The sequence below is a fragment of the Hyaena hyaena genome, unplaced genomic scaffold (genome assembly GCF_003009895.1).
Source record: "Hyaena hyaena isolate Hyena2069 unplaced genomic scaffold, ASM300989v1 scaffold_296, whole genome shotgun sequence".
Taxonomy (NCBI): Eukaryota; Metazoa; Chordata; class Mammalia; order Carnivora; family Hyaenidae; genus Hyaena; species Hyaena hyaena.
Window position 1 is genome coordinate 1,050,244 of NW_024080931.1, and position 27,455 is coordinate 1,077,698.

The 27,455-nt window shown below is 56.1% G+C and overlaps 2 protein-coding genes and 1 pseudogene across 3 annotated transcripts; 2 read left to right on the forward strand and 1 right to left on the reverse strand.

Moving 5' to 3' along the window:
* Window positions 1-4,830: 4,830 nt before the first annotated feature.
* STAP2 (signal transducing adaptor family member 2) lies at window positions 4,831-12,749 on the forward strand. Of its 2 annotated transcripts, XM_039247649.1 has the most exons (13): window positions 4,933-5,034; window positions 7,335-7,406; window positions 7,570-7,692; window positions 8,713-8,769; window positions 9,264-9,364; window positions 9,561-9,695; window positions 10,425-10,494; window positions 10,586-10,688; window positions 10,812-10,886; window positions 11,818-11,973; window positions 12,065-12,166; window positions 12,244-12,318; window positions 12,591-12,749. In XM_039247649.1, the coding sequence occupies exons 1-13, from the start codon at window positions 4,933-4,935 to the stop codon at window positions 12,677-12,679; spliced, it is 1,260 nt and encodes a 419-aa protein (XP_039103580.1). In that variant the 3' UTR covers window positions 12,680-12,749. The 2 variants fall into 2 exon arrangements, with proteins under 2 accessions (XP_039103581.1, XP_039103580.1); XM_039247650.1 differs by lacking the exon at window positions 10,812-10,886 and having other exon boundaries at window positions 4,831-5,034.
* A 203-nt stretch (window positions 12,750-12,952) lies between these two features.
* Window positions 12,953-24,758, reverse strand: FSD1 (fibronectin type III and SPRY domain containing 1). The gene is made up of 13 exons (XM_039247648.1): window positions 24,649-24,758; window positions 23,594-23,689; window positions 23,249-23,380; window positions 22,404-22,505; window positions 21,614-21,636; window positions 21,300-21,421; window positions 20,445-20,654; window positions 16,547-16,645; window positions 15,584-15,743; window positions 14,960-15,039; window positions 13,554-13,805; window positions 13,362-13,450; window positions 12,953-13,223 (listed from the first exon to the last, which is right to left on the reverse strand). Exons 1-13 carry the CDS (start codon window positions 24,661-24,663, stop codon window positions 13,113-13,115), a joined length of 1,491 nt encoding a protein of 496 aa, XP_039103579.1. The 5' UTR covers window positions 24,664-24,758; the 3' UTR covers window positions 12,953-13,112.
* LOC120242121 lies at window positions 17,964-18,059 on the forward strand (annotated as a pseudogene).
* Window positions 24,759-27,455: the final 2,697 nt, after the last annotated feature.

Sequence of the window (27,455 nt, forward strand, 5' to 3'; positions counted from 1 at the left end):
GACGGGAGGTGAGGGGTTGGGGCGGGATGTTCTGCAAATGTGGTCTTCGATCAAAGCACCTGGCTCCCGATCCTGCTCCACCGCTTCCTAGCCCTGTGTTAGGCCGAGTGGCTCCGAGTCTGTTTCACCATGGGGACAATAATAATTAGTGCCCATGGTTGTCAGAGAATAGGCTTGACACCTAGTAAGAGCTGAGCAAATGGAAATTACTACTCTTTTTTGTCAAGCCCCCGACTCCTTTTGCAGTTTCCCCGCACAGACACCCCCGCCCACACCGCAGGTCCAGACACCAACTGGGCATTCCCCACCAGCCCTAGACTCTGACCTCAGTTTACTCCCCCATGTCCTTCCCCACGTTCCTTTGACTCTGTTCCCAAAACCCTGGACCGGACCTCCCCCTCCCAGCTGGACCCTGGTCATCACCTTGGACCTCAGACCTCTCTACACAACCCCCACCTCATCCGTCTTCACACTGGCCTCAGAAGGATGCTACCAAAATGCAACTATATTGGGGCACCTATATTGGGGTGGCTCAGTCGGTTAAGCGTCGGACTTTGGCTCCAGTCATGATCTCATGGTTCGTGGGTTCAAGCCCCGCGTCGGGCTCTGTGCTGACAGCTCGGAGCCTGGAGCCTGCTTCAGCTTCTTTACCTCCCTCTCTCTCTGGCCCTCCCCTGCTGACGCAGTCTCTCTCTCTCTCAGAAATGAATAAAACATATAAATAAATAACAAAACAAAATGCAGCTATAAACACCACCCTCCCCTACTCTAAATCCTTCTTTGGCTGCCCACTGCCTTTGATAAATAAAATTAAAACAAACTGCTGCGACCTTATTAACTATTTATGGCACCCCTTTTTAAAAATATGCTTACATTTAATTGTTTTAATATTTATGTTTGAGAGAGAATGCAATCACTACTCAAGGAGGGAGGGAGAGAGAGACAGAGAGAACCCCAAGCAGGCTACATGCTCAGTCTGGAGTCCGATGCAGGGCTCTATCCAAGGACTTTGGGATCGTGACCTGAGCTGACATCAGACATTCAACCGACTGAGCCACCCAGGTGTCCCCATGGCACCCCTTTACAGCAGGTATTGTTATCAATGTTATTAGCTCATCAGATGAAAAGACTGCCAAGTCACACGGCTCTCGAGTAGATCACAAAGGCTATTTTTTTTTGCTATGTGTATAAAGTCCAGGCAATCCTGTAACGATTAAGGAAACTGAATTTGTAATTTTAAGACTCCTTAAAAATGAATTTCCAGATCCCACATGGAGAATTGTACCAAAGATCCAAAGAATTAACACCACTTTTTTCAAAAATGTCTTCCAGAAACTTGAAGAGGAGGGAACACTTCCCAATTCACTTAATTTTTTGTTGAGAGAGAGAGAGAGACCGATGGATCAAGTGCATAAATGGGGGAGGGGAAGAGACAGAGAGAAAGAATCTTAAGCAGGCTCCACACTGTCCACACAGATCCCTTCTTGGGGCTCCATCTCAAGGCTGTGAGATTGTGACCTGAGCCACAATCAAGAGTCAGACACCACCTAGGCGCCCTCCCCCAAGCCCACAATCATTTTATGAAGCTAGCATTACCCTGATAATCAACACCTGATAAGGACAATACAAAAAAATTTTACAAGAAAGAAAAACTACAGACCGTATTCCTCATGATTACAGGCACACACACACACACACAAACATTTCTTAACAAAATATTAGGAAATAGAATTTGGCAATATATAAAAAGAATGACACACCATGACCGAATGGAGTTTACTCAAGGGATGCATAGCGGGTTCAGTATTCAAGAAATCAATAAATGTTATCCATCATGTTTAACAGGCTGTGGTCATGGAATAGTGGCTCCCTACAGATGTTCACATCCCCAGGACCTGTAAATATGTTAGGTTACAAGGCAAAGGGGATTTAAGGTGCAGCTGGAATTTAAATTTCTTTTTTTAATGTTTTTGAGGACAGAGAGACAGAGAAACAGAGCGTGAGCAGGGGAGGGGCATGGAGAGCAGGAGACACAGCATCGGAAGCAGCTCCAGGCTCCGAGCTGTCATCACAGAGCCCGACACGGGGCTCGAACCCACGAACCGCGAGATAGTGACCTGAGCCGAAGTCAGACGCTTAACCGACTGATCCACCCAGGCGCCCCACTTTTTTTAAATAAATTGAAGGTGTGTGGAGACCCTGCATCAAGCAGCACCATTTTTCCAACAGCATTTGCTCACTTTGTGTCTAATTTTGGTAATTTTTATAACATTCCAAACATTTCCATTATCATTATATGCTTTCGGTGGCTCATGGGAAGACGGCAAAATATTAACAGTACCAGGAATTTGGAAGGAGTTGATTCCAACCCTCATGCATGACGCAGAGAGAGAGAGAGAGGCAACTCAAGAAACAGACACATTTAAAAAAATTTTTAATGTTTTTTTTAATTTTTTATATGTTTTATTTATTTCTGAGAAAGAGAGAGAGAGACAGCATGAACAGGGGAGGGTCAGAGAGAGGGAGACACAGAATCTGAAACAGGCTCCAGGCTCTGAGCTGTCAGCACAGAGCCCGACGTGGGGCTCGAACCCACAAGCGTGAGATCGTGACCTGAGCCGAAGTTGGACACTCAACCAAGTCACTCAGATGCCCCTTAAGAAACAGACTCTTAGGGGCACCTGTGAGGCTCAGTCGGTTAAGCATCCGACTCTTGGTTTTGGCTCAGGTCATGATCTCACGGTTCGTGAGTTTGAGCCCCGAGTCGGGCTCCAGGCCGACAATGAGGAGCCTGCTTAGGATTCTGTGTCTACCCCTCTCTCTGCCCCTCCCCTGTTCACACACGTATTCTCTCAAAGTAAATAAATAAATAAATCTAAAAGAAAGAAGGGAAGGGAAGGGAGGGGAGGGGAGAGGAAGGAAAGGGAGGGAAGGGAAGGAAGAGACTCTTAACTGCAGAGAACAAACTGCTGGTTACCAGAGGGGGGGGAGGGGTGAAAGGGGTGAAATAGGTGATGGGGATGAAGGCATGCACTTGTCATGATGATGGATATTGTACGGAAGGAATTGTTGAATCACTATATTGTATACCTGAAACTACTATTACTGGAATTTAATGATTTTTTTTAATGTTTTTTATTTATTTCTAGGAGAGAGAGAGAGAGACAGCATGAGCAGGGGAGGGTCAGAGAGAGAGGGAGTCACAGACTCTGAAACAGGCTCCAGGCTCTGAGCTGGCAGTCAGCACAGAGCCCAACGCAGGGCTCGAACCCACGAACCGCGAGATCATGACCTAAGCGAAAGTCGGACGCTTAACCGACTAAGCCACCCAGGCGCCCCTACTGGAATTTAAATAAAAGCTTTAAACAAGTTTTTAGGGGCGCCTGGGTGGCTTAGTCAGTTAAGCGTCTGACTTCGGCTCAGGTCATGATCTCACAGTTTGTGGGTTCGAATCCCGCGCCGGGCTCTGTGCTGACAGTTCAGAACCTGGAGCCTATTTTGGACTCTGTATCTCCCTCTCTCTCTGACCCTCCCCTGCTCACGCTGACACTCTCTCTCTCTCTCTCTCTCTCTTAGAAATAAATAAAAATATTTTTAAAATATTATAAATAAGTTTTTAAATGTTTATGTATTGGGGGGCCAGGGACAGAGAGAATGAGAGGCAGAGAGGATCCTCAGCGGGCCCTGTGCTGAGAGCAGACAGCACGACGTGGGGTTCGAACGCAGGAGCTGCAAGATCATGACCTGAGCCAAAGTCCAAAGGTTAACCAACCAACTCAGACACCCAGGTGCCCATAAATACATTTTTTTAAAGTACAATGTACCTCCCAACATGGGGCTCAATGTCATGACCCCAAGATCAAGAGTCTCTTCATGCTCATCCCACTGAACCAGCCAGGAGCCTCTTAAATAAAGTCTTTAAAATTTTTTTAAGGTTTATTCAATTTTCAGAGACTGAGAGAGAAAAGGCATGAGGGGGTAGGGATAGGAGAGAGGGACACACAGAATCTGAAACAGGCTCCAGGCTCTGAGCTGTCAGTGCAGAGCCCATCACGGGGCTCGAACCCACCAACCATGAGATCATGACCTGAGCCAAGATCAAGAGTCAGACGCTCAACCGACTGAGCCCCCCAGGCACCCTGTGATGAACAACAGACCTGAGATCATGCCCCGAACTGAAGTCGGACGCTTAGCAGACTGAGCCACCCAGGCACCCCTTAAATAATTTTTTTAAATGGGGGCACCTGGGTGGCTCAGTTGGTGGAGCACGTTACTCTTGATTTTGGGATTGTAGATTAGAGCCCTATGTTGGCTGTACAGATTACATAAAAATAAAGTCTAAAAAAAAAAAAAAAAAAAACCCTACATACACACAAACAACAACAAAAACCCAAAAAACAAAGACTTGACACAGTGAAGATGTCATGTCGGCTCCCAGTGATCCACAGGTACAATTCCTATCACCATCCCAGCAAGATTTTTTTTTGTACATTTAGGGAATATTGGTGTAACGTGCAGGCAGCTTAACGCGCATTCAGGCCTTCACGCGCTGTTCCTGCTGTGTCCTCTCTGGGCACATCCACTGCCACTCTGGCACCATGCTCCTCCTCCCTTTCTCACATCCAGACCTTTGCTTAGGCAGATCCCTCCTCCCGGTGCGCCCTCTGCCCAGTCTCTGCTCAGCACTGAGAGCCTCCCAGTGGCTCCCTCCTCCCCAACTCCAGCGGGCCTCCCAGACTTCCTGGGGAGACCAGAGAGGCTGGGATTTCCCTGAGGACAACCTGCCTGGCCCAGCACCCGCCCAGAGCTGGCAGAGGAGGGAACTGGGAAGTTGACAGAAGAGAAAATTCCCCTGGAACCGGTTTCTCTACTTCCCAGCCCAGCTGGGGCACCCACCGGAGGGAGAGGCCAAGGCCAAAGACCTGGGCCACCATGGCCTCAGCCCTAAGCCCACCCCGGCTCCCCAAACCCAAGGCTGCCCTACCTTCACACTACTACGAGAGCTTTCTAGAGAAGAAGGGACCCTGTGACCGGGTAAGGCGGGGCACGGCAATGCCACTGCTGGGCTCCGAGGTGGCTGGACTCACCTCTCTGAGCCTGCAACTCTGCACCTGGCCGAGGGGGCGGGGTGGGTACTGGATGGGGCAGGGCACCTGCCGGGGGCTGTAAAAGGTTCTGTCCACCATCTGGCTCTCTCTCTGACTCTGGTTTATCTCTGTCTCTGTCTCTCCCTGCCCACCTGCCTTCATCTGTCCCTCTCAGTCTCTCTTTTCTTTCTCCTGGGTACAAACAGGATCAGGGACTTCCCCCAGGAAGTGGAAAGCCTCCTGGCTCCCATGCCCCAGCTCCAAACTAACCCTGAACCCCAGCCTTAGGGGTCAAGGCCACGAGAGGTAGCATGCTGGGGACAGTGAAAGCTGAGGGGGCGCATCTGGCAGAACCTGATACTGAGGCAAGCCCAGCCCCTCCTTCGCTTACGCTCTCCGTACCGCTCCCCACACTCACCTCCCTCCCCTACAACCCCAAACACCTGCCCACTGGTTTCCCCGGCCACCCCCAGAGCCACTGCAGATTACGGTCCCCTCCTCCTTTCCTTGGGCCTCCAACTGCCCCCCCGCCCCCCAGCCTTCACAGGGTCTAGGCCACAGGGGTTCCGAAAAGCCTGGCCCTGGAGCAGGAGACCCAGGCCCACATCCCTGCTGCTCCACTCTTTCCTGACTCCCAGGCTCTCCAGCTTTGTGCCTCAGTTTTCTCTATCACACAATGGGTATAGGAGGGCTGTAGCCATGGTTACTGGAGAGGGGCAGCCTTCGGGGCCTGGGGTCGTCACTCCGCAAGCACTGACCACTGGTATAAATGCACTAGCAGCCTCTGAGTGAAGTACCTCTTGATCGCCATTTTATAGGTAGGGAAACTGAGGCACAGAGAACTTAAATACCTTGTGCAATGGAGCGTAGTGGGTACATGATAGAGCAGATCTGACTGTGCTGAGTTCAATCACTTATTGCTCTGCTCCCAGTGCCTAGCACATGGGAAGTCCTTGGTAAATGTCAGTTACATGCATGTACGTATCTAGGGTCAGACGGGTAGGTGGGTGGATATGTCAATGGTTGGATAGACATATAAATGGATAGGGTGGTGGGTGGGTAGATAAGTGGATGAACAGATGGATGGGCAGGCAGATGGACGGACTGATAGGTGAACTGATGAATGGCTACTGGCTGTCCATATGAAAACTATCCTCATTATCATTAAAGACTAATTAAAGTCCTCCTCCTTCAGGAAGTCTGCCCAGATTTCCCAGTTAGAGGGCCTTTCTCCTCCTCTGTGATCTCAAGGCCTAGGATTTGCCCCTACTGGGGTACTAATTTCTCTTCCCTGGAGGATTTAGTATCTATGATTTAGTATCTATGCTTTCTTTTTATTTTTTGAAACATTTATTTGAGAGAGAGTGACAGAGCATGAGTGGGGGAGAAGCAGAGAGAGAGGGAGACGCAGAATCGGAAGCAGCTCCAGGCTCCGAGCTGTCAGCACAGAGCCTGACGCGGGGCTCGAACCCACAACCGTGAGATCAGGACCTGAGTCAGATGCCCAACCCGCTAAGCCCCCCAGGCAGCTCCAGTATCTACGCTTTCTATAATCTTCTGGAAGCCAATCTATTTAGAAACAAGAGCCATGTCTCATTTAGTATTTTGCTAGCAACAGAACTGGGTGCAGACTTGATGTTCTGGGAATACCTGCTGGAAAATAAACCCCGAAACCTACAGTCTGAGCTGTATCAGCCCCGTGGACCACCAGAGAGTTAGAATGTTTATAATTCAGAATCCTGGGGAGAAATCCTGAATCTGCAATACTTCTAGAGTCCAGGACCTTGTGAAATTCTGAGGCTGCAGACTCAGACACACAGGAGATCCCAAAAATATTTATAGGGTGGACATGGAGAAGGTGGGTTGTATGTATGTGATAATGGGTACATACATGGGTGGGTGGGTGGACGGTTAGTTCAACTTACTCCTAGATCTCCTATATCTGCACACTGGCAGCAGTGGGGGGGCTACTCCAGATCCCCCATTCCATCAAGGAGGATTCTTTGGTCCTTTCTCAAAGAAAAACAGATCCCCAGAAGTCAGGTCATGGATGGGGAGGGCCTCTCAGAGAAGGCAACATTTGTTCAAAGACCCAAAGCAGGTGATGAAGGAAACTGCATGAAGATCTGGGGAAAGAGTCTCCTGGCAGAGAAGACAGCCAGTGCAAAGGTCCTGAGGCAGGAGTGAGTGTCGTGGAGGAACCCAGATTTCCCTTCTCACCTTCTTCTTTTTCTCTTCGGTCCCCAGGATTACAAGAAATTCTGGGCGGGCCTCCAGGGTTGCACTCTCTATTTCTATAATAGCAATCGGGACTCCCAGGTAAGGATGGGAATGAAGACTCAAGAGCTGGTCGCCCCCCTCCCCTCAGCCCCCTCCACCTGTGACCTCAGGGACGAAGCAGAGAGGGCGGGTGTTTCGGCCAAGCCAGAGGACCTGAGGAGCCACAAGCCTGGCACTCAGACCCCTGCTTCCGGATCCCCAGCACGTGGAGAAGTTAGACCTAGCAGCATTTGTGAAGCTCACGGATGAGACCCCCTGGGGGGGCTCCCGAGACCCAGGCACCCATTTCAGCCTCGTCCTCCGGAACCAGGAGATCAAGTTCAAGGTAGGCCTCTCCCTCCTTGTCACACTTACCACTAACACGCACTAGCATGGAGTCGCACGGAGTCTAACACCGGGTTGGTGACACCGGGCGAGTCACTTAACTTCTCTAGGCCTTGGTTTCTTCGCCTGCACAATGGGAGATACATACAGAGGAGTCACAAGGAGGAGCTCAGTACAAGGGTGTGAAATATCTGGAGGGTCAGAGGGGGGAGGTGCTTGGGAAAAAGTGCTAGGGAAAGGGCGGAGCAGGGTCGGGGTTACAATGAGACAGGGTGACCAGGGAAAGCCTTAGTGAGCACCTGCAGGTGAGGGAGCCAGCCCGTAGTTCCCCGTGCAATGGCTCCTTAGCAGAGGCCTGCTGTGTCTGAGGGGCAGCTAGGAAGAGGAAGAGGAGGAGGAGGAGGAGGGGGAGGCATCCGTGGCTGGGGCAGAGTGGGGGATGGGGAGGGAGGGAGGGAGGAGGGCAGGGAGGGACAGGGCGGGGGATGCAGGGCTTTGTGGGCCCTAGGGCGGACTTGGCCTTTTGCCCCAAAGCAGACGGGAGGCCTGGGAGGGTTTAGAGCATAGGAGATACAGCATCTGATTTATGCTGTTTTCAAAGTTGATTTTTTTTTAATTTTTCTAATTTCTGAGAGAGAGAGAGAGAGACAGCGTGAGCAGAGGAGGGTCAGAGAGAGAGGGAGACACAGAATCTGAAGCAGCTCCAGGCTCTGAGCTGTCAGCACAGGGCCCGAGGCGGGGCTCGAACCCACGAACTGTGAGATCATGACCTGGGCCAAAGTCGGACGCTCAACCGATTGAGCCACCCAGGTGCCCCTCAAAGTTGATTTGTAACATTAAAGAACTATATCCTTCTTTCCTAAGGACTTACCGATGTTCAGACACCCGAAATTAACCTGTCCCCATTCATTGAATCATCAAGACAGCCCTTGGAAAACAGTGACTATTCTTCCTCATTCCCATTTCACAGATGAATCCACCGAGGCTCATCGACATGGGCTCTTTTTCTTTCCCTCCGCAGGTGGAGAGCCTGGAGTCTCGGGAGATGTGGAAAGGCTTCATCCTGACGGTGGTAGAGGTGAGAGTAGCTGCCTCCTCAGAAAGGGTCTTTTCTCTTTCCGTCCTGCATTCCTCAGCCAGGCCCGCAGAGTCGCCTACATGCGTCTCGCGCAGGCGCAGCGGCCGCTAAGCCCAACGCAGCCCAGTGCTGCCCGCAAACGTCTTTTGTTCCTGCCGACGGTGTTAGAAATGCGAAAGGTCCCTGCCATTACTTACGAGCCAGGAGTTTCTGTCAACGTTCCTGATCTCTGCTTTAGTCCTTGGTCCCCTGCCTGGCCCCGGAGCCGGTAGAGTCTGAGACCCTACATTCTAGCATCTGATGTCTTCACGTGCCCTCGAAAACCTCCTCGGCCCTGCCCTGGTGAGGTGCAGGGTGGCTCTGGAGCCCCCAGACCCGGCTCCCCATGCTGGCGGGCGGCCTGGGCCCCGACCTCAGGGTGCCCGTCGGTGACTCGGTCACCACCCGCCCGCGCCCTGACGTCCGCGCGCCCGCGGGTGCCTCACGTCCCTCAGCTCCGCGTCCCGTCCAACCTGACCCTGCTGCCCGGACACCTGTACATGATGGCCGAGGCCCTGGCCAAGGAGGAGGCGCGCCGCGCGCTCGAGGTGCCCTCGTGAGTGCCCCGCGGGGCCGCGCAGCCCCGGGACGGCGGCGGGAGGTGGCGCCGGGCCGAAGCGGCGGCCGGCGGGGTCTGCGGCGGAGCGGGTCTTGCGGGACCGGGCCCACGTGCGGCGGGCGGGGCCCCGCGGGAGGGTGTGGCCGGGCTCCGGGGGCGGGGCCAGCCCGAGTGAGGGACCCGCCCGCCCCAGCTGCTTCCTGAAGGTGAGCCGGCTAGAGGCGCAGCTGCTCCTGGAGCGCTACCCCGAGTGCGGGAACCTGCTGCTGCGGCCCAGCGGGGACGGAACGGGCGGCGTGTCGGTCACCACCCGCCAGACGCTCAATGGGTGCGCATGCGCGGCGCCAGGGTGGGCGGAGGGACGAGCGTGGGGGCGTGGTCCTGGGGGCGGGGCCAAAGCTGGGGGGGCGTGGGATCCTGAGGCAGGCCCCTCCCCGGGACGGGGGTGGGGTCAACGCCTGGGGGCGGAGCTAGAGACCAGGCTGGACGGCGGACCCCTTTGGGGGTGTAGTTAGATCCTAGGCGGGGGCGGGACTCTGTAGGCGAGGTCAGGCCCTGGGATGAGGATGGGCTCTTCGGGGCGGAGTCGGGGCCGGGTCTGGACCTCCGGAGCAGGGAAGAAATCAAATCCAGGGGTGGTGACCAGGCTTTGGGCAGTCAGGACCTGTGGGTGGAGTCATAACCCGGCCCTCTCCCTGGTGGTTGAATCAGGCTTTGGAGGTGGAACCATTTTGGGGACGGATCAGAGCCTGATACTAAATCCTTCTTTGGGTGGCCAGGTGAAGGGTGGAGGTAGAACCCAGGGGGCGGGGCAAGAGGGACGGAACCTTCGGGGGGTGGAGCCATCAAGGCAGGGCCTGGGCAGTGCCGGAACAGCTGCGGGGTCTTCCCGCGGGGGATGCAGTCAGTAGAGGGCCTGATTCTCCCCAGAGAGCCGCGCTGGGACGGGGCATGGTCCGTGTGCAGAGGAGGTTCGCCCCTCCGTGGAGGCGGAGCCAGGACAAGGGGCGGGTTCCTCCTTGGCCGGAACCAGCCCACTCATTCACCCCTTGTGCAGGATATTGGTGGTCCGGCACTACAAGGTGAAGCGTGAGGGCGCCAAGTATGTGATCGACGTGGAGGAGCCGGTGAGCGTTGGGCGGGGCTCCTGGGAAACGCAGCGGTGGGGACTGCGCCCCATCCCCAGCAGCCCTGACTGCGACCTCTATCCGCCTCCAGTTCTCCTGCGCCTCACTCGATGCAGTGGTCAACTATTTCGTGTCACACACCAAGAAGGCTCTGGTGCCCTTCCTGCCGGACGAGGACTACGAGAAGGTGCTAGGTGAGTGCGACCTCAGGGACCTCCGGGGAACCAGTACGTGCCTCTCCCTCCCCTGCCCCCACGGGGCACCCCTGGGTCAACCTTCAGCCGCCGCGCCTCCTCTAGGACCGCTCTCTGTTCCAGGCTACGTGGAGGCGGATAAAGAGAACGGCGAGAGCGTGTGGGTGGCGCCGGAGGCCCCCGCACCCCAGGCCCCAGGTGACGCCCCCGCCCTGCAGCCACCACTGTGCCAGAGTGAAGCGAGACCCGGGACCCACGTGGCCCCGCCCGTGTCCAGTCTTGTGCCCAGAGTTACAAGGACCCGGAAATTACCCAGACCCTGCCCTCCGGCTTGTGGAGCGGGAGGCAGAGCTGGACACACTCCCAGCCCTGTGGGGTCGAACTTGGGGCTGGAGGCAGTGGTGCCCAGAGTTGGGGAGAAAAAGGGGCGGGGGGAGGCTTCCTGGAGGAGGCGGTGTTTGCTAAAAGTCTCAAAGGATTTCAGTAGATCGAGATGGGCAGTGGGGGGACGGAGGGCTCCTTTCCAGCAAGATCAACCTAGAGATGGGAATCGGGGTGGCTATTGAGAACGGGGTGGCGGTGGTCTGGCTTATGAAGCAGGAAGACACTGGGAAGGTCTGGGGGCTGAGCAGTATGGTCCTCCTGGGGCTGGGCAGACGCTGCGGGCCCCTTGTGCACAGCGGGCACGTATGTGCACACATACACACAGTGCACACTCACAAACATGAGCTGCGTCCACCTGCATAATCAGAAACTCACATGTACACACACACACAGACAAAGGTTCCACACACACATGAATACTAGCGTCACACGATTCCCATCGTGCATAGCACACATACCTTAAGCCACAATCCCGTGTTTACACGAATGCGCACCAACGAGCACAAATTTGGACATTTATAGGTACATGGGTGTACGAATACTAGCACCCACGTGGTGTCATCCACATATATTACACACTAAGTGTGTGTACAAACCCTCTGCATATATTCCACTGTGCGAATTCACTCAGTGTGTCAGTTGATGCGACACGGGACACAAACACCAACTCATAAATGGGCGTGTGTAAAACCCACACATGCCCAGGGTCATGTGCCTGATTCCAGTAACTGCTGCGTCTCACCAGGTCCTGCACCCCCCTCGGGTGGCCCCAAGCAGCTGCCTCCGTTGCCCATGGCGCCTGTCTTAAGCCAGGACACGCTGACCCCACTCCCAGACCAGGATGAGAACTATGTGATCCCCATCGAAGACCCCCCAGCCGCCAACTACGTGAATGGGGATGGTAGGCAGGGGGGCGGGGGTAGGGATGAGAGATGGGGACAGGGGAGGAGGCTAAAAGGTAGATGTGACATGCCACATCTTTGTCCGCACAGTGCCTTCCCCTAGTCGGCCAGTCGTCGTGAAGCCCAAGAGGTTGGCCAAGGTTCAGGGAAAGCCTCCAAAGCTACCAAAGCCACCCACTGTGCCCAAGCCAGGTAGGGGTCCCTCCCCCCAGCCCGTCCCTCGCCCAGCCGGAGAGCCAGCCTCAGCCTTCCTCTCCCTCCCCGTCCAGAGCCCAAAGGCCTCAACGGCGGCCTAGCCAAGAAGCTGGCGGTCAACTCAGCGCAGGCTTTCTTCCCCTCAACAGGTGAGGCATCTGGGGCTCCGTGCAGCGTGGGGTTCCCAAGCGGATGACCTGTGCTGTCACGTGGGCCCCACACTCCGAAAAGGTCCCCACACTTGGCTTAACGCTGTGCAGTCTTCAGACTCCTTAGGGCTTTTGAGTAGATTTTCATTTTTCAGGGGGCCCCTCAAATTCTGCAGCGGGGCCTTGGTGCCTGAGGTGTGGGGGGACAGCATGGACTGGGCATCCCTGGTGCCCCTGAAGCCTCACCCCCCCAACCCCGCCCCCCCAACCAGGCCTGGCAGGTTTGACGGCCGAGCTGGAGGAGAAACTGCAGAGGAGGAGGGCGCTGGAGCACTCGGTTGGCCACGCTGGGGACCAGTGAGCCAGTCTCAGGGTGCAGCAAGTCAGGGAGGCGGAGCCCTCCTCCCAGAATAAAAGCTTAAGTGACCCCAGGGCCTCTGCATCTGGACTGGCTTCGGGGGGGGTGGGCAGTGAGGGTCTGGAAGACGTCCGCCCACAGCTGGCCCCTCTTAGCAAAACCTGCCACCTGACCCAAGAAGAAAAGCCCATTTTACAGCCAGGAAAGCTGAGGGTCCAGAGAGCTTTGGGGCACACTCAGTGCCACCCAGCCCCAAAGAACCATCAGCACAGCCTGGCCAGTGATTGACCTTTATTAGGAGGTGAGGTGGGGAGGAGGGCCCGCCCTGGGGCCCGCTCCCGGTTCGTGACCCCCGTCAGGAGTTAAGGCTCCAAGCAGCAAGTGAGAAAAGGGTGCCGGCTGAAACAACCGAGGCCTGGGAGGGCGCTTCAGGGGCCTAGGTGAGGCTGGTGTTAGAGCTGCTGGTGGCGCTGCCCCGCTTCTGCAAGCAGCGCACGGAGCTGGGCACCTGCAGGCCCGTCGTCACCTGGAAGCTACCGCACCATACCTGGGGCACAGGGCAGGGGGGAGGGGAGAGCGGTGGGGGAGAGGAAGGAGGGGCGCTCTGGAGCAAAGCCGGCACCCAGCACGCACGCGCGCGCGCGCACACACACACCCGCCCTTCCCGCCACGGAAGGCTTCTCACTGTGAAAGCAGGCAGCAGTGGCTGTGTGAACTTGGCCTTGAAGGTGTGCAGCAGCTGTTTGGTTCGGGCGTTGTAGAAGGACAGGAGGCCTGCGATGGAGGCAGAGTGACAGAGGGGCCGATAAGGGGATTTGCGGCCGAGACGGGACAGGTAGAGGGCGCTGGAGATGCCGCCCGGGGCTGGGGGGGTCACCTTGGTGGAAGTCGCAGTGCACGCCCAGGCAGTCGGGCACCGGGGCGTCCAGCACCTTGGCCTTGTTGGCGTGCTTGGCGGTGAAGCTGACCTGCAGCCAGTTGTTGACGTGCAGGCACCAGGACGCGGCCGTCTTGCCCAGCTGCTCGAAGCGGCCCAGGCTGCGGTACGCCACCCCCACGCCGAACGCCTTGCTGTCCGGCTCGTAGCGCACCTCCCAGTAATGCTCCCCGCCATCGATCAGCGTGTCCCCTGCGGGGCGGGGCGGAGTCGGGTCCCAGACGGCCCTCCACAAGGGGGCGCTCACCGGGGTACTCCTCAGTCCCCAGCTATTCCTTCCGGGCAGTCCCCGGCCTTCGTCCACTTCCTCTAGCAAAGCCCAGATACTCTCTGAGCCTCAACTAATCCCTTCTCATTCCAGATGCTTCCAGGCCTTATAAATTGCCTCCAAAACAAACAGTTCCTCCCCATGGTGAGATACTCCTCGGTCCTCAGTTCTTCCCTGAGACTAGATGATCAATCCCCAAACCCTTGCACAGGCTTCAAGTCCTCCTGGGGTGCAGCGACTCCCCGGCGCTCTGGGGCCCTTTCCTAGATTCCTCTGTGCGCCTAGAGTCCACCCAGAACCGCGGCTCCTGGGGAAGCCCAGCTTCTTGCAGGCCTGAGTGCACAGCCTCTCCTGCCTGCCCGTCCCCCTGCTCCTCCCCAACCCGAGCTACTTCCCCAACAACAATCAGGCTGCGTTCTTCCCAGAGGCTCCACGGCTCCCTCTCAGGTCTCAGCCACCCTGCAAGCCCCCCACTTCCCCCTGCTTCTCCCCCAGACTCCGCCTCGCGCCAATCCCAGATGCTCCACCGAACCTCAGCTTCTCCTCAGGCTTTAGCTTATCCCCAGAACGCAGCTTCTCTCCCACTCCGCCCCTGCCCGGGAACTGCTGACCACACTGACTTCCGCACGCCCCAGCCTCTTCTGCGAGCCCCTTTCTGGGCAGTGACGAGCCCCCCAAACTCTGGTTCCTCCATGGGCTCCATCCACTCCATTGCTAGCTGTCTCCCACACCGGCGCCTCTCTCTGGCTGCTCCACAAACCCAACTAACCCGTAGGTGACCGTTCTTTCCAGCTACTTCACAAATCCTCAGATACTCCACTAACCCCAGGACGCCCCCCGGCCGATGTCCAAGCCCCAGCCCCCACAAGCTCTGCCCCCCCACCAAGCCCACACCCTCCTCCTCCCTCCAGTCCTCCATTCCTTCAGCACCACAGCACGTTATCAGAACCATTCCCAGAAGGCACTGTTGGTGGCTGCCTCAGTTTCCCCAACCAAAGGCATTCCCTCTCACCCCTCCCCCCACCACCAGGGCCTGCCCAGGGTGTCCCCTCTGCCCTCCGTCTCTGCCCCTCCTTACCCAGAACCGTGTAGGACTCCGCCGTGAAGCGATCCCGACCCCCACGACCGGAGGGCATCCTCTTGGGAGATGGCACACCTCTGTGAGTGGCAGGGAGGGGAAGGGTCAGCGCAGCCCTTCCTGCCCCCACAGGAGGGTTTCCCTGGGCCACCCGGGGCCACCGGGTCTTGTCTTTCCGTCAGTCCTTCCCAGGACTCGGTTCTTTGCATGCCCTGGGCCCCTCCTATCAGAACACGCCCAGCCCTTCCTCATCAGGAAAACTATTCAACTGTCAAATCCCAGTTAAAAATCTCTTCTTGGGGCCCCTGGGTGGCTCAGTCGGTTACGCATCCGACTTCGGGTCACGTCGTGATCTCACGGTTCATGGGTTCAAGTCCCACATCTGCTGTCAGTGCAGAGCCCGCTTCAGTTCCTTTGTCTCCCTCTCTCTCTGCCCCTCCCGCACTTGCACACACTCCCCTCCCCTCCAAAAGTAAACAAACATTAAAAAAGAAATCTCTTCTCCCTTCTCCCCGGGCTCCTCCAGCTCCATGTCCCTCTTTCTGCTCCAGCCTTGACCACACTGGGCTCTGCCTAGTTTGATCACCTCCACCAGCAACTCAGGGAGGGCGGGGGGCAGGCTACCTGGCTGGGGAGTTGACAGGAGACGCCGTGCGCCCCTTGCCATCCTTCTCGCGAGCCTTGATGTCCTGCACCTTCCCGCCCATGGCGTCCCACTCCACGGAGAGGTCATCCACCCGCAAGTTCTGGTGAGATGTGGACGCATCCAGGCGGAACATGAACGCTGGGGCCGGGCAGACGTGGGAGTCACAGAGATGGGGAAACCCGGAGAGACACAGAGAGACAGAGAGACAGACAGTGACCAAGACAGACCCTGAGAGGGACGGAGAACAGAAAGCCACAACAGGGACGAAGACAGAAAGAGAGAGATTGACAGAGAGACTCAGAGACAGACAGATACAGAGGGACCGGAAGCAAGACACCAAGAAGGACAGATGGAGAAGAGAGGGGAAAGGGGGGAGGGCGGCGGGCAGAGCTCGCAGCCAAGGGAGTAAAGGCCCAGAGCTTGTTGCCTAAAGGTCCCCTAGGTCTGGAGCCATTTTCAAAGCACTTTCTCTACTTCCGCTGGAGATTAATCGCAGGAAAGGGGCGGGGCCATAGCACAGTAGTTAGGCTAGACTGCGGAAGATCTTCCTATCAGGGCACACAAGTGTTAATGCAGGAGAGTAAGATCGGATCCCATCCCCAATTCTAAGGGCCCTTATCTATTTTTTGGGAGACAGAATGAGAGAGAGTGTGTGTGAAACAGAGAGAGAGTATAAAGCCCATCCAAGTATAATGGGATCAACTGTAAAAGCAAAAAGCAATGGCAGGTGTATATTAAACACTCAGGCTAAGGAATCTACTGGGAACTAAGCTCCGAGCTTCCTGGCAGCCAGAGCAAAAAGAGCCAAAGAACCCTGATTAGAAGAGTCTCATTAGAGGTTTAGCTTGAGGGGAAAAAGAGTCTCATTAGACACCAGAAGCTGGGGCCCCAGGGTGAAGGGTTATGGAGTCAGGGCCAGGGTAGGGGTGGGGGCCAGTCACCTGGTGTCTCCAGGGTCACCGACTCGGAGAACTCGCCTGCAACTGCCTTATTACAGGCCTTCACACGGAAATTCATGTATTTCATGTCAAACTTGAGACCTAGGGGCAACAGAGGGATCTCAACATTGCGTGCGCTTTGAGCAATAGGTTACAGGTCCCTGTGTCCCACGGTAATCCCACTACTCATTCTAAGGAGCACCTTGCAAACGACATCTTATCCCTGAGACACCGACCTTGTCCTCATTTACTGTGGTACTATGGGCACTTGGCTCCGCCTCCAACCCAGACTGGCCAATCGGGATGCTTAGGGACAGAGTAACAGCGATTGGTTCAGGAATAGGCACATGACCCAAACTGGCCAATTAGAATCTTCCCTGGGACTTTGGGCTGGTATTATAGGGAAGAGAGTCATTGTCTTCTCTGGGCTGGCCAGCTGGGAGGAAACTCCATTAGGGAAAATTTGTCAGTGCATTTAGCGAGTCTCCTTAGGAACGTAGCATCCACATGCAACAAAGGCAGGGAACAAATGTGAATGAGTCATTTGATTTGCTGAAATTCCTGGATTTCTAATGCCCGGTTAAAGATATTCCCTACTTCTAGGATATGTCCCCCACATTCTTCGTCTTTCTTTTCGGGTTGGTTTCTTGCAGTCTTAAAAACAAAAAGCAGCTACCCAGCTGTCTTTCCCCTCAAGCTAAACCTCTTTGGAGAGCTGCCTACATCCCCACCCCCTCTCTGTCGCCCCTGGCCTTGTCAGTCCCCCACCTTGGAGGACCGCCTGGCTCCCCTCTCTGTTCGTTCTCCGTCAGTCTTCTTTGCAGACTCCTCCATCCTCGACACCCGTAAATGTCAGTGTGACTCTGTCTGGGGCCCTTACTCATCTCACTGTGCTCCCTGTCCCCTTCTTACATTTCAGATACCATCCGTCCATCAGAGCACCCACTGCCCAACTCCTAGCTCAGACCACATGTCCAGTCGCCTCGTGAGTGTTCCCCCTGGGATGCCCATCCTCTGATCATCCCAAACAGCACTCAGCGCCCCTGCGCGAATACCTCCCATAGCTCCCCTTTGGTCTCAGGGTAAAGACCCCATTCTTCCTCTCACTTCTCCCCACCGATGTTGTTCTCTCTGGAAACTTTACTTAGTTCCAGACACAAAGGCTCAGTGCTCACTTCAGCAGCACATATACTAAAACTGGAATGACACAGGGGCGCCTGGGTGGCTCAGTTGGTTAAGCGGCCAACCCATGATCTCAGCTCAGGTCATGATCTCACGGTTCATGAGATCGAGCCCCGTGTTGGGCTCTGCACTGACAATGAGGAGCCTGCTTGGGATTCTGTGTCTCCCTCCCTCCCTCTCTGCCCCTCCCCCACTTGCTTGAGCTCTCTCTCTCTCTCTCTCTCTGTAAATAAATAGACTTTAGAAAAATAAAATAAAATTGGAACCATATAGAGATTAGCCTGGCCCCTGCAGAAGGATGGCACGCAAATTCAGACACAAAGCCTCAGTGCTCTGGCCTCTGAGCCCTTGAACAGGCTGTTCTTCTGCCTAGATGACTCTTTTCCACCCTCCCCTTCTCTTTTGGGCCTCAGCCTGGCTGCCACCTCTTCCAAGTGCCCACCCAGACTGTCTCCCCCTTCTCCAGATCCCCTTCTCTGAAAGCCCAGCACTTTGCTCAGCAACACCATCCGCTGCCCCAGAGCAAAGATTACCAACCAGAAGGCCCAGCTTCCGAAACCCAGAACCCAGGTGCCTGTGGATGGTCAGGATTCACTGTGTGCCTCAGTTTCACGTTCTGTAAACTGGCGATCACATTGCCAGATCCCAAGCAGGGTTCACACAAGGATGCGATGAGTCGAGGCAGGTACGAAATAAACGCTAAACCAAACCCCGCCCGACCTGTCCAAGCAATCGAGGCGACAAATGACCACACAGGCTAGTCACCCAGATGACAGCATTCATCCGTATCCTCAACACCACACACCTCTCGGTGGATTCAACTTCCTGCCCTGTGGAATTCACTCACTAGGAATGTCGTCAATGGCAACGAGAGGGGGTGGCAAGGGGCTGATGCCTCAGGAAGCCTGTGATACGACAGACCTCCACCTTGACTGTGGTGGCTGGTACGTGAATTGGCACACGGGACACAATGGCCTACAGGAGTACACATGCACGCATACACGTACGAAGGCCCATAATGCCAGTGAAACGTGGATCGACGATGCTTATGTCAATTCCCTGGTTTTGATATTGAACTATAGTTATATAAGCTGCTGCTAGTGGAGAAAACTGGGTAGGTCCACACTCGGGAACGTTATTCAGCCTCGAAAAGGAAGGAAATGCCAACCCGCACTATAACACAGACGACCCTTGAGGACATTGTGTTCAGTGAAATAAGCCAGACACAAAAGAACATATCCTGTAGGATTCCACTCACATTGGGCACTAAAAAAAATTCACAGGGACAGGAGGTAGATGGCAGGAGCCAAGCGCTGGGAAGCTGGTGTTTAACAGGGACAGAGTTTCAGTTTCGCAAGATGAAAGCTTACAGAGCCAGTATGATGGCTGTAGGACATTATGAAAGTACTTACTACTACCCAATTAAACACATAAAAATGGTTAAGATGGTAAATTCTAGGGGCACCTGGGTAGTTCAGTCGGTTAAGTCTCCGACTTCGGCTCAAGTCATGATCTCACGGTTTATAGGTTTGAGCCCTGCGTCGGGCTCTGTGCTGACAGCTCAGATCCTGGAGCCTGTTTCAGATTCTGTACCTCCCTCTCTCTCAGACCCTCCCCTGCTCACACTGTCTCTCTCTCTCTCTCTCTCAGAAATAAATAAAACGTTTAAAAAAAAAAAAAGATGGTAAATTCAATGGTAAATGTATTTTGCCATAATAAAAACAAATACCAGGGGGGACGCCTGGAGGATCAGATGGTTAAAAGTCCGACTTCAGCTCAGGTCACGATCTCACAGCGCGTGAGTTCAAACCCGGTGTCGGGCTGTGTGCTGACAGCTCGGAGCCTGGAGCCTGCTTTGGATTCTGTGTCTCCCTCAGTCTGCGCCCCCCCATCCCCCACTTACCCGCTGTCTGTTAAGAATGAATAAATGTTAAAAAATAATAATAAAAACAAATACTGCGGGGAAAGTGGGGTATGTTTGTTTTGATTCCCAGGCAAAGGATAATAAACTAGTAGCTTCTCAGACCCTCTTACTGGCTGCTAGCTTTTCTTTCCTACAATTAGCATGCTCATTAGTAACCATGTATGCTAATTACAGATAAAGAACAGGCTGATTACAGCCCCAGAACCATAGTGATAGTTATCTTGTGGGCAAGGCCCTCCCCGAGGATGAGGGTTTCCTCCGGCTCAGGACGGCGGCTGAAACTCATCAGGGACCCCTCATTTCACCCTTCCTGAGATACTCCCCTTCTGGCCGGGGGGATTCCCCACGCTTTCTGCTTTCTTACAGCTGCCAAGGAAATCCCCCCACACTGGAGGATGCCAGCGCCAGCGGAGGGACCTGCGCCGGCTGCAAAGGCAGCGCCACCAGGCGCTCAATGACAGAAATGAACGAATGGGCGCGCTGGACTGGAGAAAGAAGACGCTGATGGAGAACGCCTTCTGTCCCTGGGCCTCAGTTCCCCCATCTGTAAAATGGCGGTGATAAGCATGTCCATTGTCCATTACGCGTGGGGAAAACATTTAGCACATAGTAGGCCCTCCATAAGAGGCGCGGTGGCTGTCATCACTACTGTTTTCATTAGTATTGCTTTCTGCTGTTCCCCCCCATCACCCCAGCGGGGGCCCCAAGTTGATGGGGAAACGGGAGCCTGGAGGGGCTGAGCCGCAGGGGTGAGGGGACCGGTGGGCGTCGGCAGCAGGGCCGAGCTGCTCTTACCGGTCAGGGTGAACTCCGTCTGCCGGATGCCCTCGATGACCATCCACGGCTGCTCCTCCTTGAGGCGGGGCGGGCCCTCGAAATTGGTCCGCCGGTACTCCAGCACGTAGTGGTCAATCTTGCTGTCCTCGTCCGGCATGCGCCACACCAAGGTCACACAGTTGTCTGCCACCAGGGACTCGGCCAGGTCAATCACGGGGGCGCCGGGCACTGTCCAGCGCAGAGGGGACAGGGAGGTCAGGGTCCTGTGCATGCAAGGGCGACCTCTGAAACTCCACCCGTACTTTAGGCCTTTTTGGGGGTCTCTGGAGCCCAAGCTTGGGGGCAGGGCTGGGGCCTGGGGGTGGGGCTTCCACAGGGTTTCTCCACAGTGGGGTGGTAGGGAGGAGCTTTCCCAGGGTTCAGCCAACAAAGACCCAGGCCTTCCCAGAATTCCACCATTTAGGGGTAGAGTATTTCCAGAATTCTTTCACAGGGGTGTGGCCTTCATGGGCCCCCCCTCCCTCGTAGGTGGGGCATTTCAGGGGCGGGATCTCTCGTGGCCCCACCCACCCAAGCAAGGTAGCCTCAGGGCTCCGCCCCCTCAGGGGCGGACTTCATTGTGGCTCCACCCCTCAGGGGGCGGGCTTCCTCGTGGCCCCACCCACACAGGCAGGATCTCCTCAGGACCCCACCCCCTCAGGGGCGGGCTTCCTCATGGCCCCACCCACACAGACAGGGTATCCTCGAGGCTCTACCCCCAGGGGCGGCGCCTTCAGGATTTCAATGCCAGGCTTACCCCAGCCTTTCTCAGGCTACCCTAGACTCCTGGGCCATTTCCCTGAAATCCAGGCCAGAAGAAAGTTTCCTTCTCACCAGGTAGGAACTTGAGTGCCTGTAGCATCCTGCGCTCCTGTGCAAAGTCCACCATGAGGTGACTCATGTTGTCGCTGACCTTGGCTTTCAATGACAGCCGGAAGGCAGGAGCCATCGTCACACTGCAGGGAAGAAGATGGAGGGAGCCTGCCGGCAGGCATCTCAAAAGGACCTAGACCTTTAAAGTGTGCGTGGGAGACCTACTCCCCTTTGCTCTGGTTCAGTGCTCTGGGCCAAGGGACCCTCACCTGGGTATCCCCACCTTCACACCAGGGGCAGGGCACTGGGGTGGGAACCAGATCCCAGCATCTTACCCATCTTTGATTTGCTTGGCAGCCTAGAAAAAGGGACAGAATAAAATTCAAAGCATTACCTTCACTGAATCAGAAAGCCACTGTACAGAGAGAAAGACTGAGGCCCAGAGTGGGCCACTTGCCAAAGTCCCCTACCACTGGGGCAGAAACGCTTGGCTGTGCCCCAAAGGGATGGAGGAAAAGACAGGCTCCTACCCCCAACCCCAGTGCCCAGTATATACAGCCGGCCATGTTGGCTGATAAAAATACAGGAAGCCCAGTTACTCTGCATTTCAGATAAATAAAATGATTTTTTGGTAAAAATGTGTCCCATTCAATATCTGGGACATAGACTAAATATTGCATGTGTTAGATTATATTCAAAAATTATTCATTGTTAAATTTAAATTTCAGATCAACCACAATAAGTTAATTTTTTTTTTCAGTTTATCTATTTTGAGAGAGGAGAGAGAGAGCACACAGGGGAGGGGCAGAGAGAAAGGGAAAGAAAGAATCTGAAGTAGGCCCTGCCCTCTGGATCAAACCCACAAACCGTGAGATCATGACCTGAGCCGAAATTAAGAGTTGGATGTTCAACTGACTGAGCCACCCAGGCACCTTTAACCACAAATTATTTTTTGGTATAAGTATATCCTGTGTGATCTTTGGGATGTACTTCTACTGAATGTTGTATGGCCCATGCTTATACTAAAAAAAAGGAAATCACTTGTGGCTGATCTGAAATGCCAAGTTAACTGGGTGTCCTCCATGTGGTGTGGCAGCCCGGCCGTGTGGTTTCTGAGACGCCCACCTGAGGGAAGTCCTCGCTGTCGGTGGCCTGTAGGGTCTGGTTGGCCGTCTCCAGAAGCTCCTCTGAGCTCTCCAGGGCGCGCGCGCAGGCAGCCAGCTGGTTCTGTGAGGGGCATGCACCGAGGGAAGAGCCCGTCACCCCCTGCATCAAACCCTCGGGGACTTCCCTTTGCTTGTGGGCTTGGGGCTGCCACACCTTTCTCCGACTCTGGATGTGGGGTGGGGGTGGGGCTGCAGGGAAATCGGGCCTCACTCCTGGCAGCGAGCGCATCAGAATCACCCGGGGACCCCTTTCTTGAAAACTCACATGCCCAGGCCCCACCTGAGCCTCAGGGCCCCGAATTCTTCCACGATGGGAATCTGGGATGTGAGGAAGTTGTCCACGAGGTTCTGATGCAGCCCCAGGGCCTCAGCGTAGAGCCCGAGACCCCCGAGGGGCCATACATGGGGCGGGGGTTGGCAAGAGGTGATGCTGTCGGATCTGGGGACCAGTGGGAAGGGCTGAGAAATGGGAGGCGCTGGGTAAGAACAAGAGGGGAGAAACAGCCAGGTGCGGAGGTGGTGAAGGAGAACGGGGGAGAGCGGGGAGGGGACTGAGGGGGAGAGCAGGCAGGTAGGAGATGGATCACGGTCAGAGAAGGGGCAGAGAAGAGCCGGGGGAAGAGAGGAGGTGAGGCGAGCGCCACCGAGGTGTCTGGCTCCGGATCGGGGCGAGGCCCCAAGAGGCGGTGTGGGAGGACAAGCAGGTTTAGAGGGAGACCCTGAGGCCGGCTGGGCTCTGTTGAGTCTGAGGGGTGCAGTGGGGGGGAGGGTCTGGGTGGGGGTCCAGGAGCGCACCCCCCCCACCTGCAGCTCGTAGGTGCGGCTAGCGCGGTCCTGCTTGATCTTCATGAGCATCCCCTCCTTCAGCTCCTCCAGGAGGGAGAAGAGGGACTGAAACTCAGCCTCCAGGTCCTCCTGCACCTTGGTGGAGTTGGCCTTGGAGACAGGGTGTGGGGTCAGGATGGCCAGGACCGTCCAAAGCCCATACCCAGGTGGGGAAACTGAGGCCTGGACATGGCAGCCGGGCACAGAGTCCGAGGGGCGGCAGCAGCAAAGCCCGACTCCTATGGCTGTCACCACCCCCCTTCTGGCCACTTGTCCAAGGCCTCCCCACCTCCTTCCATTCCTCCTGCAGAGGGGCCTTCCCACCTCTACATTCAGCAGCATCTGCTTCAGGGAGTAGATGAAGCTTTGGATCTCTTCGTTCTTCACAGCCAGCGTGGTGATGATCTTGCGCAGAGCCTCCTGTCCCCACCGGAAGCAGGCACACACGCAAAGCCGGTAAGCCCCTCGGCCAGGTCCCACTCCCTGACTGGGGGCTCCCCACTCGCCTTCCTGGGATCCAGATGTGGGAGCCACCGGGCCAGCGAGCCGGGGCACCGCCATGGGCGCAGCTCTGGCTCTGCCTTCCCTTGCCCAGCCGATGGGCACTGCAAACATGCCCATTTTACAGGGGAGGAAACTGAGGCTCAAAAAGGGCCTCTGGGGAAAGGGCAGACCCTGGGCCTGGGCCAGGTCAGCCTCAGCACAAAGCCTTTAACCTGCGGGCGGGGCATGATCTGGGGTGAGGGGCTACCCTGAGGAAAGAAAAGCCCAAAGGAAAATGATGCTTGTAGGAAATGGGTTAACCTGGGGAAGGGGGTACCTCGGGAATAGGGATTAGCGAGAAGAAAGGAGAAACCTGGGAACACGGCGCCGGGAGAGCCCAGGTAACTGGGGAGCGGGGCAGGGAGGCCTGGGGGAAGGGATGGAGAGAAGAGAAGCCGCGTGGGAGCCTGGAGACCCAGGCCTCCAAGGGGGCCCTGTTCTGGGGGGGCAGGATCGGTGGGAGCACCTGTGCTGAGCCGGAGGAGTGTCCTCAGGGCCGGGGCGGGGCAGACACCGGACACCTGGTCCGCAGTCCGCATGGAGGGCGTGGGGGATGGGTCAAGGCTGGGGCTGGGATGCTGGGTGCGGGTGGGGGGCTTGGAGGGGATGCGCCTGGACCCAGGTCAAGACGATGAGAGGTCGGGGCGACGGCGTGGGGTGCTGAGTCCCGCGCTGGGGGGGGGGGCTAGATCCGGGCGGGGTTGCGGCGGGGGTGCGGCCTGGGCCGCAGAGCAGCTGCGGGATTGTGGGGGGGCGGGGGGCGCTGCGGCAGCACCTGGTCCCCTCCCCTGGTCCACCCCCGCCCCGGGCCCCGCCCCGCCCCGCCTCGCTCCTACCCTCTGGTCCTCCATGGCTGCGGCCCAGGTCGTCCCCCGCCCGGCCCGCGGGCCCCGCTCGCTCTTCTGGTCCTCAAGCAGCCTTGGCCGCGGCCACGAGCCAATGGCCCGCCAGCCCTCCCCTCCGCCGCCGCCGCCGCCGCCGCCGCGCCCCCCGTCAGCGCTCCATCACTGGCCGCAGCGCGCAGGCGCGCCCCCCGGGGCAAGCTGGGAAACGTAGTCCCGCGCGGGGTCTCTGCGAGCCGGGACCCCCCACCCAACCCCCGAGCCTGGGGCCCGCCAGGCGACGCTGGTAGTGGTGACCGAGAGCCCGGACTGGGAAGGAGGCTGCCTGCTTTCGACCACCCAGGTGGTGACCTCGAGCCCAGGCTTCTTCCTCCTAGAGCCTCCGCACTCTGGCACCCACGCAACTTCGTGGCCGCTCCTCAAACAGGAATCCCACACCCACCCCTCCCACGAGATCCGGCCCCTCACTACTTACACTCCTTGCATTTACTGGAGAGCCAAGGCCTTTTGCCCAAGAAGATGTTCACCTTCCAATGCCTTCTTTCTCTCTCCAAGGCACAGCCGAACTCCTATGCATCCCCCAAAGCCCCAGGATCTCACATCTTCTCCTACTCCAGAAGCCTCTCTGCCTGACCGGAATCGACAAGGCTATGAATGTCTGTGTCCACCTTGGTCTTCCCTGTCAGCTTGGGGCCTGATCTATCCAGGGCCTCCAGCACTGCCTCTCAGCAGAGGGTGGGGGAAGGGTAGAGTTTGAGAAAGTCCACGGGCAGCGGGCAGCCTGTGCTGGGAAGGCTGGGAAACTCTGTGTGTGTATGTGTGTGTGTGTGTCTGCTGGGGCGGCAGCGGGCAGCCTGTGCTGGGAAGGCTGGGAAAGTGTGTGTGTGTGTGTGTGTGTGTGTGTGTGTGTGTGTCTGTCTGTCTGTCTGCTGGGGCGGTGTGGTCCGAGCGCCACCGCCAGGCTGCCCTGTGGTTGACAAGAACGATTCTTGGGAGCACAGCGGCCCTCTTCTTTCTGGGTTTAAAATGAGGTCACCCCTTAGTCGGTTGGGCGTCCGACTTTCGCTTAGGTCATGATCTCTTGGTTCGTGGGTTCGAGCCCCACGTCGGGCTCTGTGCTGACAGCCAGCTCGGAGCCTGGAGCCTGTTTCAGTCTGTGACTCCCTCTCTCTCTGGCCTCCTGCTCGCGCTGTCTCTCTCTCTCTCCTAGAAATAAATAAAACATTTAAAAAATAAATAAAATAAAAAGAGGTCACCCTGTAGTTGGGAGCAAGGCATTGAGGTCTCAGGTCTGTCCCCCTCCTCCCACCCTGGGGGTGACAGATGCGGGGCTGGGAGAAATTTCAGGGCTAATGAACCCCCTCAACTGGGCCCCCAAACCTCTCCACAGGCTATGGGGACAGGGGAACCCCCTCATACCTGTAGCGGAGCCGGGAGCCATCAGCACAAATCCATTCCCCTGAGCCTCAAAGGAAGACGTTTTGGGGGCAAAATAATTGAAGCTGGGATTCTGATCTTCAAGGCAGGCTCAGGCCTCTCCTGCCTGCTCCCCACCCCCACCCCTGCATCACCTAACCTTCCAACGTGTCGCCCAGCTCAGATGTGCTTATAGAGAATCTCCCAGAAAGATTTCCCCTCACTGGGACGTGTTATCCCATTCATGCACGTGCTGCCTTTCAGATTAAAAATAAACAAACAAGTCTTTGGGGAAACTGAGGCAACAGACGGGAGGAAGTGGAGCCCTAAGAAGCATTGGTCACCTGGCTGACATCTGCCGCCTGGCCTGGGTGTCCCATCTGTCCCTGTGGCAGGGGCGGAGATTGGGGCCAGAAATTTGTCGAATTGAATTGCGGGGAGGCGCCAGCCAGCCAGGAGAGGAGGGGGTCTGAGGGCCAGGAATGGAGTACCCCCCACCCCGGACATAGTGCTGGTCCTCCTGGCGCAGTTCTGGAGTGAGTACCTGGGCCTCCCTCCCCTCTACCCCCCTGCTGTCCATCACCCCTGCTGCCTGCTCTCTGGCCCAGAACCCCCTGGACACCTCTCCCTCTGCTCCACTAGGTAGGGCCTGCTTCTCTCTGATATGCAGAACCTTCCAAGGGTTGAAGGTTCTGGGCGCCTGGGGGGCTCTGTTGATGAAGAGTCTGATTCTTGATTTCGGCTCAGGTCATGATCTCACTGTTCCTGGGATCAAGTCTGACTCCCGCGCTGACAATGCAGAGCCTGCCTGGGATTCTCTCTCCATCTCTCTCTGCCCCTCCACCCCCCTCTCAAAAGAAATATATAAACTTAAAAAACAAAAAAACAAACACAAGGGTTGAAGGTTCTAACAGGGATCCTCAGAGCGGGTTCCTAGGAGAAAATTGTAGTCTCCCATGACCTGGCCCCTCTGATGTCGCATTTCCACCCTTCAAGTTCTCTTTCTCACCCTTGTCTGGCCTGGCTCTTCCTTCCTCCCTCCCTTCCTTCCTCCCTCCCTCCCTTCCTTTCTTTCCTCCTTTTTCTTTTTTTTTTTTTAATGTTTTATTTCTGAGAGAGAGAGAGACAGCGTGAACAGGGGAGGGTCAGAGAGAGGGAGACACAGAATCTGAAACAGACTCCAGGTTCTGAGCTGTCAGCACAGAGCCTGACGCGGGGCTCGAACCCACGAACCGTGAGATCATGACCTGAGCCAAAGTCGGACGCTTAACCGACTGAGCCACCCAGGCGCCCCGCTTTCCTCCTTTTTCTTCCCAACACACCCAGCTTGATCTCACCTCTGACACTTCGTATCTTCCATTCCTTCCACCTGAAACACTTTTCCC

Excerpts from the sequence above, each read along its gene's own strand:
- STAP2 (XM_039247649.1), top strand. The coding sequence starts at position 4,933 with ATGGCCTCAGCCCTAAGCCCACCCCGGCTCCCCAAACCCAAGGCTGCC. Across the intron at positions 7,693-8,712 it reads ACCAGGAGATCAAGTTCAAG|GTGGAGAGCCTGGAGTCTCG; the intron begins GTAGGCCTCTCC and ends TTCCCTCCGCAG. Across the intron at positions 12,319-12,590 it reads GGCTTTCTTCCCCTCAACAG|GCCTGGCAGGTTTGACGGCC; the intron begins GTGAGGCATCTG and ends CCCCCCAACCAG.
- FSD1 (XM_039247648.1), bottom strand. Across the intron at positions 16,646-20,444 it reads GACGGAGTTCACCCTGACCG|GTCTCAAGTTTGACATGAAA; the intron begins GTAAGAGCAGCT and ends TGTTGCCCCTAG. Across the intron at positions 15,744-16,546 it reads GGTGACCCTGGAGACACCAG|CGTTCATGTTCCGCCTGGAT; the intron begins GTGACTGGCCCC and ends GCCCGGCCCCAG.